This window comes from Python bivittatus, unplaced genomic scaffold (genome assembly GCF_059951505.1).
Source record: "Python bivittatus isolate LINGU-HERP-01145 unplaced genomic scaffold, Pbiv_v1 ctg000330_np1212, whole genome shotgun sequence".
Taxonomy (NCBI): Eukaryota; Metazoa; Chordata; class Lepidosauria; order Squamata; family Pythonidae; genus Python; species Python bivittatus.
The window spans coordinates 56,206,263-56,222,904 of NW_028277058.1; the positions used below are offsets into that span (position 1 = coordinate 56,206,263).

Here is a 16,642-nt window from a genome sequence, read left to right on the forward strand (position 1 = left end):
TGTCTCAAATATTTTCTGGGATTGGGGTTACTTAGCTTCAGTATAAGGATTGAGGGTAGAATACCATGAAAAGTCATCAGATGATCCAGTGTGTTAATCACTATATGGGGGGCCCCATTTGAATTTTTTCTCCCTTGGATATTGAAATGTCTTGAAGCTCTTGTTTCCAAAAGTCAACACTTTGGAATTTCACCCCTCTGAATGAAGTTGTCATCTTGGAGATAAGTGCCTCTGTCATTGTTGTACAAGCACCTGAAACCAGTGACAGCTCCTCATTCTACTTTGCCTTATGGTGGTTTTGCGTTGCAGCTGGTGCTGGATCCTTCATTTATGTAAAAGCTTTTGATAAAAATACCCCCAGTGTTTCACTTGAGGGGAAGGGAAAGCTGTAGCTGCCATATGCAAATATTGGTTTCTGCTAGCAGGTGTAATCTCCATTCTGTTGGCAACCAGATGGATGCAGACCTGATCTGGGGAATAAGGATGGACGGTGACTCTCCCAAGGTTAGTTTCATTTACTTGTTTCTGAATGCAGATTCTCCAGAAGAAAACCATTCAGTCAGAACCACGGAAGTAGGACTCTTTCTCTTTGTGCTGTGCTGTCCCCCAAAATTGACAGAGGAGTTTTACCACATTGATTTGGTTCATTTGAAACTTGAAATTTACAGGTTCATTCAAAACTCTGCAATCCATGTATGCTTGTCCTTCTGAGGAGATGTTGTAGAACCTTCTGGGACTTGCACATGCAGACTTGTATAGATTTACTTGATGCTTGATTGGCATTTGAATGCATGGACTAGTCAAATGCAACAGGGTACAGCGTACATGTAAAATCTTGAAAATTACATTTTAAAAAATTCTAATTGGTTAAATTAATGTTTTGCCTTTTCTTGAGAGCTCAAGGTATCTTAGATCACTTATGTTGATCCTAGCAACAACCCAGTGAAATAGTTGGATCCAGTCTATCCAATGAATAGATCAATGTTTCTCAACCTTGGCAACTTTAAGATGTGTGGACTTCATCTCTCAGAATTCTCCAGCCAGCATCTTAAAGTTGCCAAGGTTGAGAAACACTGGCGTAAATTGTCTGGGTGAGGACTTGAATCTAAGTGGTTCTAGTCCAACATTTTAACCCTACACTAGACTGGCTTTCCCATATATTACAAGGGGAAATATGTTGGTGATTCAGCAAGATCTTGAAGTTTGGGTGGATTGGAAAAGTAATTGTAAACATTACTTCAGTATAAAAAGCAAAAAACATGTTAAGGATGAAAAAAAGGGGCCAAAAGTAATGATGAAACCATATCACCTTTTTAGCACATCCTAGAGTTGATAAGAAGCAATTTAGTTTGAAAATGTTGAAACAGTAATTCAAGAAAAAGCAAGTTTTTGAAAATAATTTCCCTTCCAACTTTCTTTCACAAATTAACTTTATTGATTTCCATTCCAATTACTGGGGAGTTAACTCCATTGAGTTCTGTAGGTTTTATCCAGTTAATCGCATGTGGAATTGAACTCTTAATCTCTGAAACCCGCCTAACCTCTCCCCACACAAAATTAAATTCAGTCTGGATGTCTTTTGATTTTCTTTTGAATAAAACACAGTTGGCCTTAGTGTTCTTATTTTGTAGTGGCACTGAAGAGTCAAAATGGGCTGTTTGGGCTTCTTAATGAAAAGTGAAATGGCTTCAGAAGAATTGTTCATCCAAGGTGGTTTTAGCTAGCAACATTTTGGAGAACCAAGTACAGTTTGCATCATGTCATCATGGACAGGATAGATACAGTGCAGCTGGAAGAGGAAAGGACAGGGGTGATGCAAATATGAGTTAGCTGGAACATTTTCCCTATAAAGAAATGCCTTTTGATTTATGCAAAGATGACTTGGAGAAAGGGAGAGAAAGATTCCTAAGAAGATCAAGAAGATCATCAGGTTTTCTACTCTGGTAGCTTCTAGATATGTTGGAACTGTAGTTACTAAGGTTCTGAGTCAGTCCCAGCAAACCTGGTTGTTGCCAAACCAGGGAAAGTAAGCTAGCTCTCACTAATTAAAACCTTCTCCCCTGCTAATTAGAATTGGATCAATCTGTGAAGTTGTTGGTCATAAATTCAGAGTACAAGTAGTCCTCGCTTAACAACTGCCCTGTTTAGCAACTGTTTGAAAATACGACGGCACTGAAAAAGTAACTTTATGATTGATCCGCCCATGATTGTTGCAGTGTCCCCACAGTCATGTGATCAAGATTCAGGTGCTTCACAACGGGCAGGCATTTACAACTGTCACAGCATCCCACAGTCACATGATTGCCATTTGCAAGCTTCACAGCTGTCTTCCAACAAGCAAAGTCAATGGAGAAGCCAGCAGTAAAATTACAAGTCATAGTCATGTGATGTCTCACTTAACAACCATGGCAGAAGTGAGGTTGTAAGCCTGTTTTGGACACTTAGTGATGGAGTTGCCAATCCCAGTGTGGTCGTTAAGCAAGGACTCCGTCTAGATAAAATTAAAATGAAGTTATAGCTGCTGATTTTGGCGACTTTAAAAAGAATTTAGAGAAATTCAGAAACTAGGGGTGTGTGATAGACATTACCCACAACACCTTAACAGAGTGTGTGGTTTCTTGAATGCTACCATAATATTTAATTATGTGCAGAAAGAGGAGGGGGCAAGCAATTTACCATTAAGCCTGGCTTGCTTGCTTTAAGCATTAGGTTTGTTGCAGTAGAGAATAAGATGTTGGAGTAGGTAGAACTTTGGCTAGAGTTGTGGAAATTCACAAGTTTCCTAACGGCTGTCTTGGCCATTAAGAATCACAGCACCCCAGGTTCAAATCTACTTTTTTCCAAACACAAAGATTTCCATCCTAATTCAGCTGTCCCAGTTTGTTGCCTTCCAGTTCCCAGAAAACCAAGCTGACTGGGAATTCTTGGCACTGGAGTCTCCAAGTATCTGGAGGATAATAGATTGAGGAAGGTTCTCATTAACTATGCTAGGAATAAGATATTTCGTTTACAGGATTTGGGTTATGATCATTCTGGGTGCATATGCCTGTAAAAGAATTAAAGTAGTTGGAACACTGTTACTCTACTCCAGTGTTTCTCAACCTTGGCAACTTTAAGATGAGTGGACTTCAACTCCCAGAATTCCCCAGCCACCAGAATTCCCCAGCCAGAATTCTGGGAGTTGAAGTCCACTCATCTTAAAGTTGCCAAGGTTGAGAAACACTGCTCTATTCTATATGTACAGAATATTTGGGAGTAGTTCAGGCAGGAATTTACTACATTTGGAAAAGCCAGAGGTAGAGAAACTTCCCCTCCCCCACCAACCAATGTTGCTAACTACACCTTTCAGCTTCCTAGCTAAGCTTCACCAATGGTGAAAGATGTTGATAGCGGTCATGGTATAACATTTGGAGGGAGGCAAATTCCCTGCTCTTGTTTTAGGGAATCTTCGGAGCTGAGTGTTGAAGACTTCATACCAGCTGAGAAATCTGGTGTTCAATTGTAAAAATGGGTGTGGGAAAAAAAAGCTAGCTTTCTTTGAACCTCCTGAGATAAATGGGTTCTTCCAATAGAGATCTGTGGCTCTTTTTTAACCTCCCCTTGTTGCTTTAGGGAACAACCATTGTTAAACTAGGCTAAACGAAAGAGCGGACTTTGCTCCGAAACAAATGCATATGGAAATAACGTAATCACCAGCAAGTTGCACAATCAAATAGTACCTCACTGTGTGTCTCCTAAATAACTAAGTCCTAAGCTGATTTTATTGATTGATTTGTGGAATTGATACTGGCAGCGTATTGATTATATTAGTAATATAATTTATACGATCCCCAAATCAGAAACTGAAGGCAGCCTCAAGGAAATGTTCCCCGTGCCTCATTTTTTTATATATATAATAATAAATGTTCCCAATGCTTTTTGCTTGGCTATAAATGTTAAGAAGTTTCATCTTTTTGCAAGGAGAGTGACGCTGGAGCATTAACAGATACCTTATCCAGGTAAGAGAAAATCCATCCATTTCATTATCCATCCTGTTTTTCTGCTGGCGGATGGTACACTCATATCTCCTCCTTTTCCCAGTGAACTAACTTCATCCCAAGAAACCTCTTCATCTGCTACAGAGGATACTAAAGAAGCACAAGGCAAGTGGAAGTAGACAGGAGTTGTAAGTAAGGAAGAACATTTCAAATTATTGTGGGCTTCTGCAGCAAGCCACAGTGACACGAGAATGATAACCCATGATCGGTGACATCATCAAAAAGAAACATTGGCTGTGATTGTTCAGTAGAAAACCTCTCTGATTACAGTGGGAATCCAGATCCAGCTTTTTCTAGGATCTCTTCCTTAACTAGCATTTCCCTTCCTTCACAACCAAACAGCTCTATAATTTGGGTGGCAAATGGAGGGAGACTCAGAAATATGGTTAAAAACCATTAAGCTATGTCTGCCTAACAGAGGGCTGGTGTTTCCTCTATTGAAATGCATGAAAGTCTTGAAACACCCAAGGGATCTGAGTTGGATATCATATTATCCTTTTTTTCCCTTGTCTTCTCCCTTTATAGATACGGACTCTACACTACAGGAACTGGAGGGGAAAACGCACCTCTCTACTTTAGTGTTGCAGGAAGCCACTGTTGCTGCAAAGGAGGAAGCTACAGAAGATGGTTCCAGCAACAGGGCTGGTATTGTCGTGACTCTTTTTCAAATTCATGAATCTCTTTGCAAGCAGTAAGCTAGTGAAGCCACAGGTATAAAGTCATGGGTTTTCTTGTTTTTTGGTCCAAACCGTCCAGTACAGCTTGTATCCAGTTAATAATTTCAGCAGGGAATCGTATAACAGGTATGGCCCAGATATTGATGGCTTTGACGGTGGATATATTCTTTACTAATCCCATTTTTAACTTGTCCATGCTTGATGTTATCCAACTGTAAAATGCCCAGATGTTTATAGGCTTCCTCCTGATAAGTTGGCCATTTGGGATTTCAATTCCATTGCTATTTTACCCCAATTTATTGCTACTGTAGCACATTTCTCTAGGCCAAATTCCATTGCTGCATCTGTGCTAAAAATTCTTACAGTATTTGTCAATGACTGGATTTCAGTTTCTGATTCTCCATAAAGCTTCAGATCATCCATATAAAGCAAATATGAGATTTTATTAACATCTTTTGCTGTTTGGTAGCCAAAATTATCATCATCATCATCATCATCATCATCATCATCATCATTCCTTCTTTCAATTTTAGTACTGTAATTATATTTAAAATTTTTGTAATGCTTAACTTTCCCATGCTTTCTGATACAGACTGTTGCTTATCTCTCGTATAAACCATAAAAGCCTGCCATTTCCTCATCAAATAATGATTTGCTATTTTCCATTGTCAAGCATTGGATTTCATCAGAAACGCCTCGAGAAATTTTAGACCAAATCTTATCTCTCAGCTGAGTTACTTATTGCTCAACAATGGAAATGCCTCCTGAAACGTTAAGTGTGGCCCCTCTGCTATGAACAGCTGATCCTCCCCTGTTTTAAGTGAATCCTTTTTTGGTCCCACCTCAAATGTGGAAATGCTGGATTGACCACATCTGACATTTTAGGCAGGAGTTCTGTTGTTTTCGTAGTTCAACAATAAATTGAATTTGCATAGGCATGGGAAAACTTTATGCTGGCCAGCTGGCCCTAGCTAGTCCATTTCAAATATATTGGACTTCAATTCCCAGAATCCTTAGCCAGATACAGGGGTATCTGGAGGGTACCACATTAGGGAAGGATCTCTTAAACCATAAACAGCCAACCAGTTCTGCTTCTAAGCTTCCCTTGGGGGAGAAGATGACCTTCCTCACTTACCTGCATTGTTTAAGGTCTCTGCTGTCTGCTCACTTTTTGCAGGTGATTCATCTTCATGTCAGGATCTGTCAAGCAGTGTCGTGTGCCAAAGGAACCAGGATAAGTAAGTCTTAGGTTCAGAAGTATCCTCAGGATATGGACAAAAATGTCAAGATGGCGTCCACAATGGCGCGATCGATGCTCAGCCTGTTTTTTATGTGTTGGAGCATTGTTTGCACTGTTCTAGGTGCCACCTTGGCCTTTTTGTCCACACCCTGTGGATACCCCTGGTCAGGTTCTATGAATGAAGAGAATATTAAGCTTGCCCCATCTTCCCACCCCACTTGTAGCCCAAGCTTCTCTTTTGTCTGGAATATTTGTGGGAAATATCTCCTAAAGTAGGCAAAGTCATGAGAAAACTCCACCCCAGCCCTCCAATTTCTTTAGCCTGAAAACTCTTCAGCACGTTACCTTTCCTAACACAATCAAGATCTCATGGTGCCCTGTTTTATTAATGTTAGATAAGTGCAACCTACTGTGACTCTAGACTACAGGAGACCTGTGGCACCTGAGATGAGGCTTCAGGGGTTTAGCATCCCAACAGATCCCTCCTCTGTTGGGATGCTAAACCCCTGAAGGGGTTGATTTGGTTTCGATAAGGGCTGTGTAGTACTTGGGATCCAGTCACCCCAAAGTGATTCGGAATGGGGAAGAGTAGAAAAGTAGGCCCTCTCTGGACCACGGTAGCTGTTTTAAGTGGGACAGACAGACCGGTGTCTCCTGGGCATTCAGAAGCACCTTTTGGAAATTGACTCTGAAGCGCTGCATCCTGTTTATTTCCAGTACCAACACTGCTTCCAATTTGCCTCTTAATCTTCCTTAAAGCCATTTTTTTTTTTCTGAAGAACCTTCTGACCTTGTCCCTGTGGCTTTTCCTGGAGTATCTGACCAAGTTCCATCTTCTGTGCTTTAGTTAATGTGCCATTCTGAGTCAGCTCAACGGAAATAGCAGTCTGTCCCCTCCCTGACAGTATAAGGACTGATCTGGAAATATTCCCTTAAAGTAGACCTTGCTCCATCTTTTTGGCTTCCCAACATGACCTCTTTGAGCTGTGGTGGTGCTGGGACTCCAGAATGACTGTTAGGTTAAGAACTTTGAGAACTGCAATTCCTGTTTACCTGGATAGTAGGCCTTAGCAAAGGATATTTCAGGTCTGTGTAGATGAGAGACCTACTAATATTCTTTATTTTGTGGGGGGTTCTTCTCATTTCAGTGGCTCTCCCAATGACAAAGAAGTAGAGGTAAGCATAGGTGTATTTCTTGTTTTTTCTGTCTCCTTTTGGTATGTCTTCACACTTCTTAAATGTGTTTTTCCAGGTCAGGACAAAAACATGCCGAAGTGTGATCAGCGCAGGGTTTCTCAACCATGGCAATTTTAAGACATGTGGACTTCAGCTGGGAGTCTTAAAGTTGCCAAGGTTGAGAAACCCCGCATTAATAAATGGTGTGTGTGTTCCCTGGAGGGGAAGCTCATCTTCCAAAGGCTGAGACAAATTTCTTCTCTTCTTGGGAAAGCGGAAACCTCACCCTCTTAAAACTGAAAAACAGAATTAAAAGCCTGTGTAGCATTCAAAGCAAATGTTGTCGCTATGCAAATAGAACTCTTCTCCCGGGCGTGTATGCATGCTCCTTTTCCTACAACCTGCCACAGAAGGATTTTCAGTGACTCCATTATCAAGCCAGTGATGGACTGAAATCTAGATTTTGGGCCTCTGGAGCAGGAAAGGAAAAGGTTTTCACAAATAGATTTTCTTCTATTTTCAGGAATGGAAAGGTGAATGATAGCTTTCCTACTTGAAAATAGAGCAAATTTAATGGATGAACTAATTCTGAAGTCTCTTTTCTCCCAAATGGGGGAACTGCTAGCTCCTAGCTTTCTGAGTAGACTGGTGGAGTTACGACAGGGCTTCAGTTCCATTTTGATCACCCCCCTGTTTCTGGAATGAGACCCCTTTATTTTCTAGATTGGTTGAGATTCTTGCTGTAGCTCTCTGTCACTTGTGTGTAATTGTAAGTGAATCGTTTTAGAATCCTGTCATGTTCCCTAGATTCTTTTGTTCCTGATTTAAAAGGTTTTGGATGCTAAACTAAGATGGCCTGTCCCTTTTAGGTAGGTAGGTAGGTAGGTAGGTAGGTAGGTAGGTAGGTAGGTAAATAGATAGATAGATAGATAGATAGATAGATAGATAGATAGATAGATAGATAGATAGATAGATAGATAGCAATTTGGGGGGAGAAGGACAATAGGGTTTTGTCCCTGAACTCATGAAGAGTGCAGTGTGTGCTTTTTTTTTTTTTTTTTTAAGTATCTGCTGGTATCTTCTAAGACAAGGTAGCAGGTTAGGACCCGGTTAACTGGAGACAGAATATTAATTTGAGCTTCCTTATTCCTTCTGCCTCTGAATCCCATGTCAGTATGATACTTTCTCCATTTGAGGTAGGTTGGGGCCATTGGAATTCATAATCTAAGAAATAGGAATCTGTTAGGAAACCCTCAATGTTTAATTAACTCATAGGATTAGAGTTTAACTGACTGTAAATAAGTAAAACAAATACATTTACTTTGGGCAGTAGTGCCACCTATTGCTGATCAAATTAGCCGTGTGCAAAATGTTTTCAGCTGAACTCTTTCTGAATTCGAAACGCTGCATTTTGAGCATGAAGCGCCTTTTTGGACTGCAACACACCTCCTGGAAGTGTGAAACAAGCCTCCCCAGCAGTTGGATGTGTGTTGTGTTCCAAACAACTCGGTTTTAAGGGCAAAACAGCATTCAGAGGTTGAAATGCTTGGCGCGTGCTTGAAACAGCCCATTTCACACTCCAAATGGTGGGTTTACATTATAGGTGGATCATTTCAGAATTGAACTGGTTTGATTTGAAACATTGGGCATCTCCTGCACTGCCATCCAGCCCAAGACCATACAGCGTTCAACTTGAGAATCCTTCCCGCTGGAAGCAATAACAGATTTTGGGGGCGGGGGGTTTAGAGGTTAGCCAACTGGTAATCTGCCTAGTGGGGATATTTGCTTCTCTTTTGTTCTCCAGGCAGAATTCCTTCGGCTGTCTCTTGGATTCAAATGTGACCTCTTTACTTTAGAGAAGAGAGTTAGGCTTGAAGAACGATCTCGGGATCTTGCGGAAGGGAACCTGAGGAAAGAAATTGCTGGTGCCTTGAAACTACTTGATGTAAGGAGGAGGAAGATGGGTTCTGTTACATGCATCCGTTGCTTCAGAGGGAGTTCTGGGAATTGAAGTCCACACGTCTTAAAGTTGCTAAGGTTGAGAAACACTGGTCTATGGAATCTTCAAACTGGTCCTAGGTGTAGGAGCATGGATGTGATGAAGATGAAATTCTTAGTACGCAGGAAACTGTAGAATGCTAAGCTGTGTTACCCCATCCATTCTTATAGCATCCCAATGCATTCTGAGCCCCAGACCATTTCCTTCCAGCTTGTCCTCACCCCTTGCAGATCTTAACCATACCCTGGCAAGCCAAGCTCCTCAGCTCCTTGCTCAGCAGGTGGTGGGAGAGTAAAGGACAGCAGCAGGCGTGTTGTATCTAAGTCTGAAGCAGAGGGACCAAAAGGAAGCTGATTCTCCCAAGGAGGCCAGGACACTGGGAGCGAGTGGGGGGGTAATGGTGAAAGTCTTGGACTAAGAGCAGGGAAACTCAGGGTTTACCCCCCTCAACCCTAGACGCTCCCTGGGGACATTTGGCTGGTCCTTCTCTCTCAGCCCAAGAACTGGTGTGCTGTAGTTGTGAAAGTGTGGGACTGGTGCTGGGGAGATCCAGGTCCTACTCTACCTTCAGCCACATAAACTCCTTAGGGGACTCTGGGTCAGTCCCTTTCACTCAGCCCAACCTCCCTTACAGAGTGATGATAAAATGAAAGAAGATCTCCACCTTGACCTCCTGAGAAGAAATGGGCTATAAATTTATTAAATAATAACAATGTGTTTTGCTTTGCAGACACAGCTATGCATATCTCTAGCAACAGACAAAGAGATTTCCTTGTATATGGGTGGGCTTATTGATATGAATGGCAATTATACTTCTGTTGAAAGCCAAGGTTTCAAAAGTCATTTCTAGAGCTAAATGTTGAGGGAGGGAAGGAGAGAGAGAGCGCGCACTTGGCAGAGGGTTGCCCCATTTACTATCTTCATTTGTGTAAACTACAATGCTTGTCTTCTTTTTGCATCCATATATTGGATGTTCCTTGTTCAGTCTTTAGCCTCTCTAAGTGAAGATAACCAGGTGCAGGAGATAGTGAGGAAGCTGCAGAAGAGTTTGGATCTGCTGAATCAGCATGCTATCAGAATTGCTAGCAAAGCAGAAATGCTGGGAGCTGTTCATCAGGTAAGTTGCCTGATCCAGAAATCGTAAAGATTAAGAAGGTGACGTCTCCTCCAAGTTGAGTTTGACTCCTGGTGTAGACTGGAAGTGATTTACCATTGTCTTCCTTCTATATGTGTGTGGGGATGGAGTTAACACCCAGACCAATCTACACCCCTGGGATTTCCTTGTGTCCCTCACAAAGATAGTTCAGGCCTCACTTAGCTGTTCAACATCAGGCAGAGTTGGTTAGGTGTTTCCACCTGCCTGAGCTTTGTAGGTGTTGGGTTCTTTCAAATAATCATGCAGAAAACAATTTATACAGAACAGGATATTCCTTACACTTGATTGAGTTTATTTATTTTATTTATTTTATTTATTTACTTAACTTGTCCCTGCCCATCTCCCCACAATGGGGGACTCTGGGCGGCTAGGATGTTGCCATGTCCTTGGAAGTCTGAACTGCTAAGATCAAGGGTAAAGTTGTTTGAAAGTACAGTGGTACCTCGGTTCACGAATTTGATTTGTTCCGCGACTCTGGTCACGACCCGAATTGGTTGCGACCCGAATCAAATTTTCCCATAAGGTTCAATCTAAATACGGTTAATCCGTTCTGAACCATATGTATTTTTTTTAAAAAACCACAAAAATATGAAACAAAATACAGTACGAAGAGAGAGAACGCTAACCTTGCTCGACCCGACTTCTGGCGTGGAGGACAGGAAGGCGGGTGGGGAGGCGGTTATTGCTTGGAGGGAGAGCCCCCCTCCCTACAGGAAGCCGCAACCACGTGTCACGGCAGGGAAAATGGCCGCGGATCCTGTTCGTCACCCGATCCGGTGTTCGCGAACGGAAACAAAATTTTGCGAACGGTGCTGTTCGTGACCCGAATTGGTCGTGAACAGAAGCGTTTGTGACCCAAGGTACCACTGTAGATTCTGGAAGAATCTTGTCTTAGCAAACTCTGTTTATAAATGATGTGAAAGTTTGTGGAGCAAGGCAGCAGAGAGGCCAGTCAGCCAGGAAGAAACATGAACCAACAAAGTAAGGAAAAGGGGAACCGCATGAAAGGACTTCATATTCTTGAGCTTCTGATGAAATAACTCCACATGATTCAAAAGAGCAAGTTGAATCTCTGCAAGATTTGAATAAATCTGCAAAGGAATTTGTAACGCAACCTTTGTTGCTGGTATTACTTCACACAATCTGCAAAAGCATATATTCCCCTGATTGTCATCAGTATTGTGTTGATGATAGTTTTAATCAGTTCTTGTTTACTATGACAGTTCAAGCATCGTTGTTCGATGCTACAGAAGTATAGCAGTAGAGATGTTGTTCAAGAATTTCAGATGCTGGATTAGTGTAATGTGACTGGGTGCTGCCCTTGCAACCAAATCCATTGCGAAATCACATGTTATCGAGTTCTGGAGATGACAAGAAGAAGCACAATGTCTTACGATATTTTAGTTGGTCTTTAAGTTGTGAGGAAGCTTTTCATCTTACCAAAATGCTCTGTAGGCTTAATGTTCTACTTAACATTTCACCCAAAGAATCATTCTGGTATCTCAACATCTTATTTTTCTGAAGTTTGAAAAGGATGAGCTACTTATTGTAATATCTGTTCCTGCAGGAAAATATTCAAGTCAATATGCCTCAACTAAAGAAGAGCTTTTGGCATTACTAGTCCAGCAATAACTCTTGATTTGTATACTGGGTAGAAAAGATGGGATATCAATATGTGGAATTTGCCAGCCATTGATTGAGCAAAACAGAGTGTGCTTCATTCTTACTCATCCATGATAAGGAAATGAACCAGAACCCTTTAGCAAGCAGTTGGCACAAAAGTCCTGCTTCTACATATCTTGCCACCATATACTTTTCCTTAAAAGTTACATGACATCCTTGCCCAAACTGATACCATTGACCTACTACCAACGGCATCTGTGGTTACAGAATCCAGTAGACCATCATAGATCTGCAAGGTGTGTTGCAGAATCCAATTTGAATTGGAATTGAATTCATTTTTATATACTTGAACTCTATCTTCTTTCCTGTCCCTCTAAGGTCATTCCTAAGCCTGCATAATTTAGCCAGTTTTACAGCTTTTCTACCTTCTCTGGGGTCCCATGTATTTGCAGAGTTTGAAAAATAACGGAGCACTTGGGGTGGGTTTGGTACCAAGCCTTTGAATTCTTTTGGTCAAAATAAGATGGGTCACTTGATGTAGTATCATACTGAGGCATATTTATGCCCCTTTTTTCCAATGAAATAATCAGTGAAGACACCAGTTGGCTTCTGTCCTTCCCTAACTTTTCTTCCTTAGGAAAGCCGGGTCAGTAAGGCAGTAGAAGTGATGATTCAGCATGTGGAAAACTTAAAACGCACATACGCAAGAGAGCATGCAGAACTGGAAGAGTTGAAGGAGGTATTACTGCAGAATGAAAAGTCCTTCAGCTCTCTGGGGGACCGAGGTAACAGCCAAGGAGTTATAGATTGAAGCAATGTTTCATCTTTCCTGCCTTTTCTCTCCAGCGCAGGGATGGTAATCTAAATATTCAGATGCTGAGTAACTTGAAGCTTCTCATGCAGGATGAGTGCACGTGGATGTGCATGAATGGCCAAGGCTCAAATCAGGCCATGGTGGCCCCTTTAGCTATTCCCATTATGAAGGCATCATGGTTGGACCTTTTCTCTGAAACCCAGCCCCATCAACCCAACTAGGTTGATTTCGACTGGGGCTATGGGGCTGAGAAATGGGGTCTTTGTGCTTCCTAATACAGGTTTTTTTCCTGTATTTGTCATTCCGGGGCTATCTGCAGGGGAAGGTCAAGATAGCCACAACCGTGCAATCAAAGCCTGATCCCCTTTGATACGTATTGCCTATAAAAAGGGACATGGCTTCAATCACAGGCTTTAACCATCCTCTTGATTTTTTTTTTGACCTTCCCTTTGCAAACATCTTTGAGACCCAGTTCCTACCCCAACCCTACATTGTAGGTTCCTCTGTTTATGGGAACCCTCTTGGTAGAACTGGTGTTGGAGGTTGCTGCCTTTGGGCAGATGTCATGGTAGGGAGGGTTTGCTGCTGATCTCTTAAACTCTTGGTCTTCACTTGCCATACTAGGTAGGGGCATCCAAGGAAAGGCAAAGCAATGGGCGTGAGCTCAGTAATGAAGAAGTGAGCCCACTCTGGACATCTTCTCCAAACCAATTCACTCCCCACCGAATCCAGACCAAGCCACAGAGATGGCTGTCTTACAGGCCTCTCAATATCTCTTCTAGTTCTGTTGAAGCCCTTGCTCCCTTGATTAATGTATATTCTTCCACTTCTCTTGCACTTTCAGATGACTCTTCAATTAAAAAACTCTCTGGTTCCCTCAAGGTACAAGTGTTACAAGCGTCTTGCCTTCTGCACCCTTTTCTGTGCCATGCCCTGTCTTAATAATCTAATTGTGATGCTTTTGAGCTCTCCGTTCTTGCATTTTCTTTCTTTTCTCCCCTTTGCAGCCTTGCAAAATGCATAAACTGAGCCCTGAAAGTTCCAATTACGTCACTGAAAACTGGCACCATTTTCTTGCAGAACACCTTGAACTTAGACTATTTTGTGCCCAGGTCTTTTCAATTCACTCTGCTTAAGTTTTCTCAAATTGCTCCTCTTAAATGCCCAACAGAATTCTGTATTTGTCTTCTTTCTAGATTGTAGTTCATGAGATGGTGATAGTAAACGTTGCAAGTGTGATTAATATGTGGTTAAAACTCAAAAGCAAAGGGGAGTCCATGGTTTCCGGTGAATCACCGTACCAGATTGGGAGAGTTGGACTTTTTATTATTTTCTGCCCCTTTTTCCTGCATAACTTGCTGAAGTCACTTGCTGAATATAAAATAGCATGCAAATAGTTCATGCAGATTAAATTGTCTTTATGACATTTCATTGGTATCAAAAAAGTATTTACAAGTTCAGATACGTATATATAAACACACGTAACATGGTCATCTGTTGTCAAGTCCCACATTGCTGGTAATTCAAAGAAATTATGAATTTCAGAAAGGTATTTTAAATGTTAATCTTGAAACATGGAAAAGTACATTTCCATGTTTATCATGAGTTACTTCAGTTACTTTCAAATATAGTTTCTTTGCACACTTTCTCTTATCTGGAATAAAACACAAGGTCCAAATTTGAATTCATATTTCTAGGGAGCCTTTAGTTGCAATTGAGAAAGTTCTGCTTTCATTGGCTTCACCAAGACTAGAAATAAGTTGGTGTTGTGGCTGGGGAAGGAGGGAGGATGTGCTAAATATCTGGATCTATAGGACTTTGAAAAAATGGTATGCTTAACCAGGAAATTCAAGTTAGTTGTAAGTTAAAAAAAAAAATCAACAAAGGAAGTGTCTGTGCATTGCTTTAATCTTTTATTTGTGCTATTTATTCATTTACCAACCAATTCCTAGTCTAAATCTCTCTCCAAAAAAGGACATTCTTAAATGTGAACAAAATTGCAGCTTGAATGACAAATATTAACCCTGCAAATCGAATTACAAATACCCCAAATAATTGAATTTCTGCAGGAGTTAGGATAATCCCATATGTAATTTGAACTGGATGATTTTTTTTTTAATTGAAAGATGGATATATGGTAGCCAGAACCATATCATCTTTTGGAGATTGTTAAATATTTGTATCTCTGTTTTATCTGCATTTGATCATTAGTTGCTTCTGGCACTTTTGTTAATGGAAAAGGGCAAAATACATTTCGTTAATCAGTTGAATAGCTGCTGAGGAATTGGGTGGAAAATATAATCCTTTAACTGGCAGAAGCCTGTGGACCTTCTTCTCTTTGGATGCTCCTATTAACTATTATGGTATGTTGCTTGGAGCATTCGCTTGGATGTCATATTTTATATAACCCTGTTGAGTGAAGTTCCTGTTGTGGAAAAGGGCCACTGTGTGTTCTTCTCTCTCTTTTTATTTGTATTATTGATAATAATAATGAGGAAGGCTGGATATAGAAAAAGAAAATTCATTCATTCATTCATTCATTCATTCATTCATTCATTCATTCATTCATTCATTCATACAATTTCTGTGGCCGCCCATCTCAAACAAGTGACTCTTGGCAGTGAACAATCATAAAATCAATTAAAACCAATTACAAACATAATACAAAAATAAATACATACAGCAGCCGAGAAAAATCATAAACCACAGATGTGCTCAAGGGTCGCATAACTAGTTGAACTGGGCCCAGAATTTGAGCTATGTAGACTTTTTATGGCATGTCCTGTTCAGTGATGTGTATCCATTCATGAGATCAGTGCTGAACTCCACGTAGACTTCTTAAATCGGGCTAGAAGCTCTGCTTCGTTCACACAAATCCCACCTTTTGCACAGAAGAACCACAGGGCTCTTGCAGGATGTGGAATGCTTAACCGATCAAGTAGTTTTTCTTGTTTTGTGTAGCCTTCGTCACTACGCAGAGTTAGCACTGCAACCTTGCCTAGGAACAGTAATGGAAGTCCAGTCACTTTTTTGCAACTGGTATGTAGGTGTTTTCCAGTACTGATAGTTCCTTACTCTGAAAGTATTAGTTGCACGTAAATGGTGACCTCTCCCTTTCCCTGTTCTACAAAGGCTCAGTTGAATGAAATGGATGGAAACAACAGGAATGATAAATTCAACAGACGCTCGAGTTGGTACGTATAGCACTGTGTATTGGGGTATGCGTGCACACATAAGACAGCTACAGAACAAACTTTCCTGACCTGGTTTCCTCCAGATGTGTTATATTACAGGTGCAATAATCCACCATGCCATGCTCTTCCAATGGAGCCTCTTTGATCAAGGGATGAGAGAGAAGTTCATTTATTTCACATCTGGATGGGAACTGGCTTAGTTTTGCATGTTTTAGTCAATGTGTGTATGGAGAGTTTAGACAAAATTGCACATAAGATGGGCATGTTAGGAAAAAAAACATGCAGAAAGATATATACAACTTTTACTGTATTTTTTAAAAGAAATTGCAGACTAGAAGGGAAAGGGGATGAACCAGAATTACCCATGGAAAAATGGTGGTTACCTATTATTCAACATTGAGTTGCATTATAGGAGGGGGAAGATTCCCTTGCTGGTATATCTCTGGAAATGCTGTTCTCTGGTTTGAAAGCACTCCCCCCAAGCCCCCAGCACACTTCCAATCCAGTTTCAGTGGCAGTCTGTAAACTTAATGATGGCAGTTTGTTGTACCACAACAACAACAGCAACAAACCCTGTTTGATGGAAGCTGTATTTCCTTATAATCATCCATAGCCAATCTCTGTTGTAAGGATTCATCGCTGTGCTGCTGGTTCAGTTCTGCAGAACCCTGAGCAGTTGGGACTGTCCATTTACCTTTCCAAGGCTGAAGAATTGAAGTGCTTATG

At 41.1% G+C, this 16,642-nt stretch overlaps 1 protein-coding gene across 1 annotated transcript in view; it reads left to right on the plus strand.

Moving 5' to 3' along the window:
- Positions 1-16,642, plus strand: part of IRAG2 (inositol 1,4,5-triphosphate receptor associated 2) — a 54,303-nt gene that overhangs the window by 33,690 nt on the left and 3,971 nt on the right. The window contains exons 23-33 of the mRNA XM_025166168.2: positions 423-504; positions 3,961-3,998; positions 4,081-4,142; positions 4,563-4,682; positions 5,892-5,952; positions 7,103-7,130; positions 8,935-9,075; positions 10,115-10,246; positions 12,546-12,693; positions 13,567-13,604; positions 15,855-15,916. Coding sequence (XP_025021936.1) covers positions 423-504; positions 3,961-3,998; positions 4,081-4,142; positions 4,563-4,682; positions 5,892-5,952; positions 7,103-7,130; positions 8,935-9,075; positions 10,115-10,246; positions 12,546-12,693; positions 13,567-13,604; positions 15,855-15,916 — 912 coding nt within the window. The remainder of the gene's footprint in view (positions 1-422; positions 505-3,960; positions 3,999-4,080; positions 4,143-4,562; positions 4,683-5,891; positions 5,953-7,102; positions 7,131-8,934; positions 9,076-10,114; positions 10,247-12,545; positions 12,694-13,566; positions 13,605-15,854; positions 15,917-16,642) is intronic.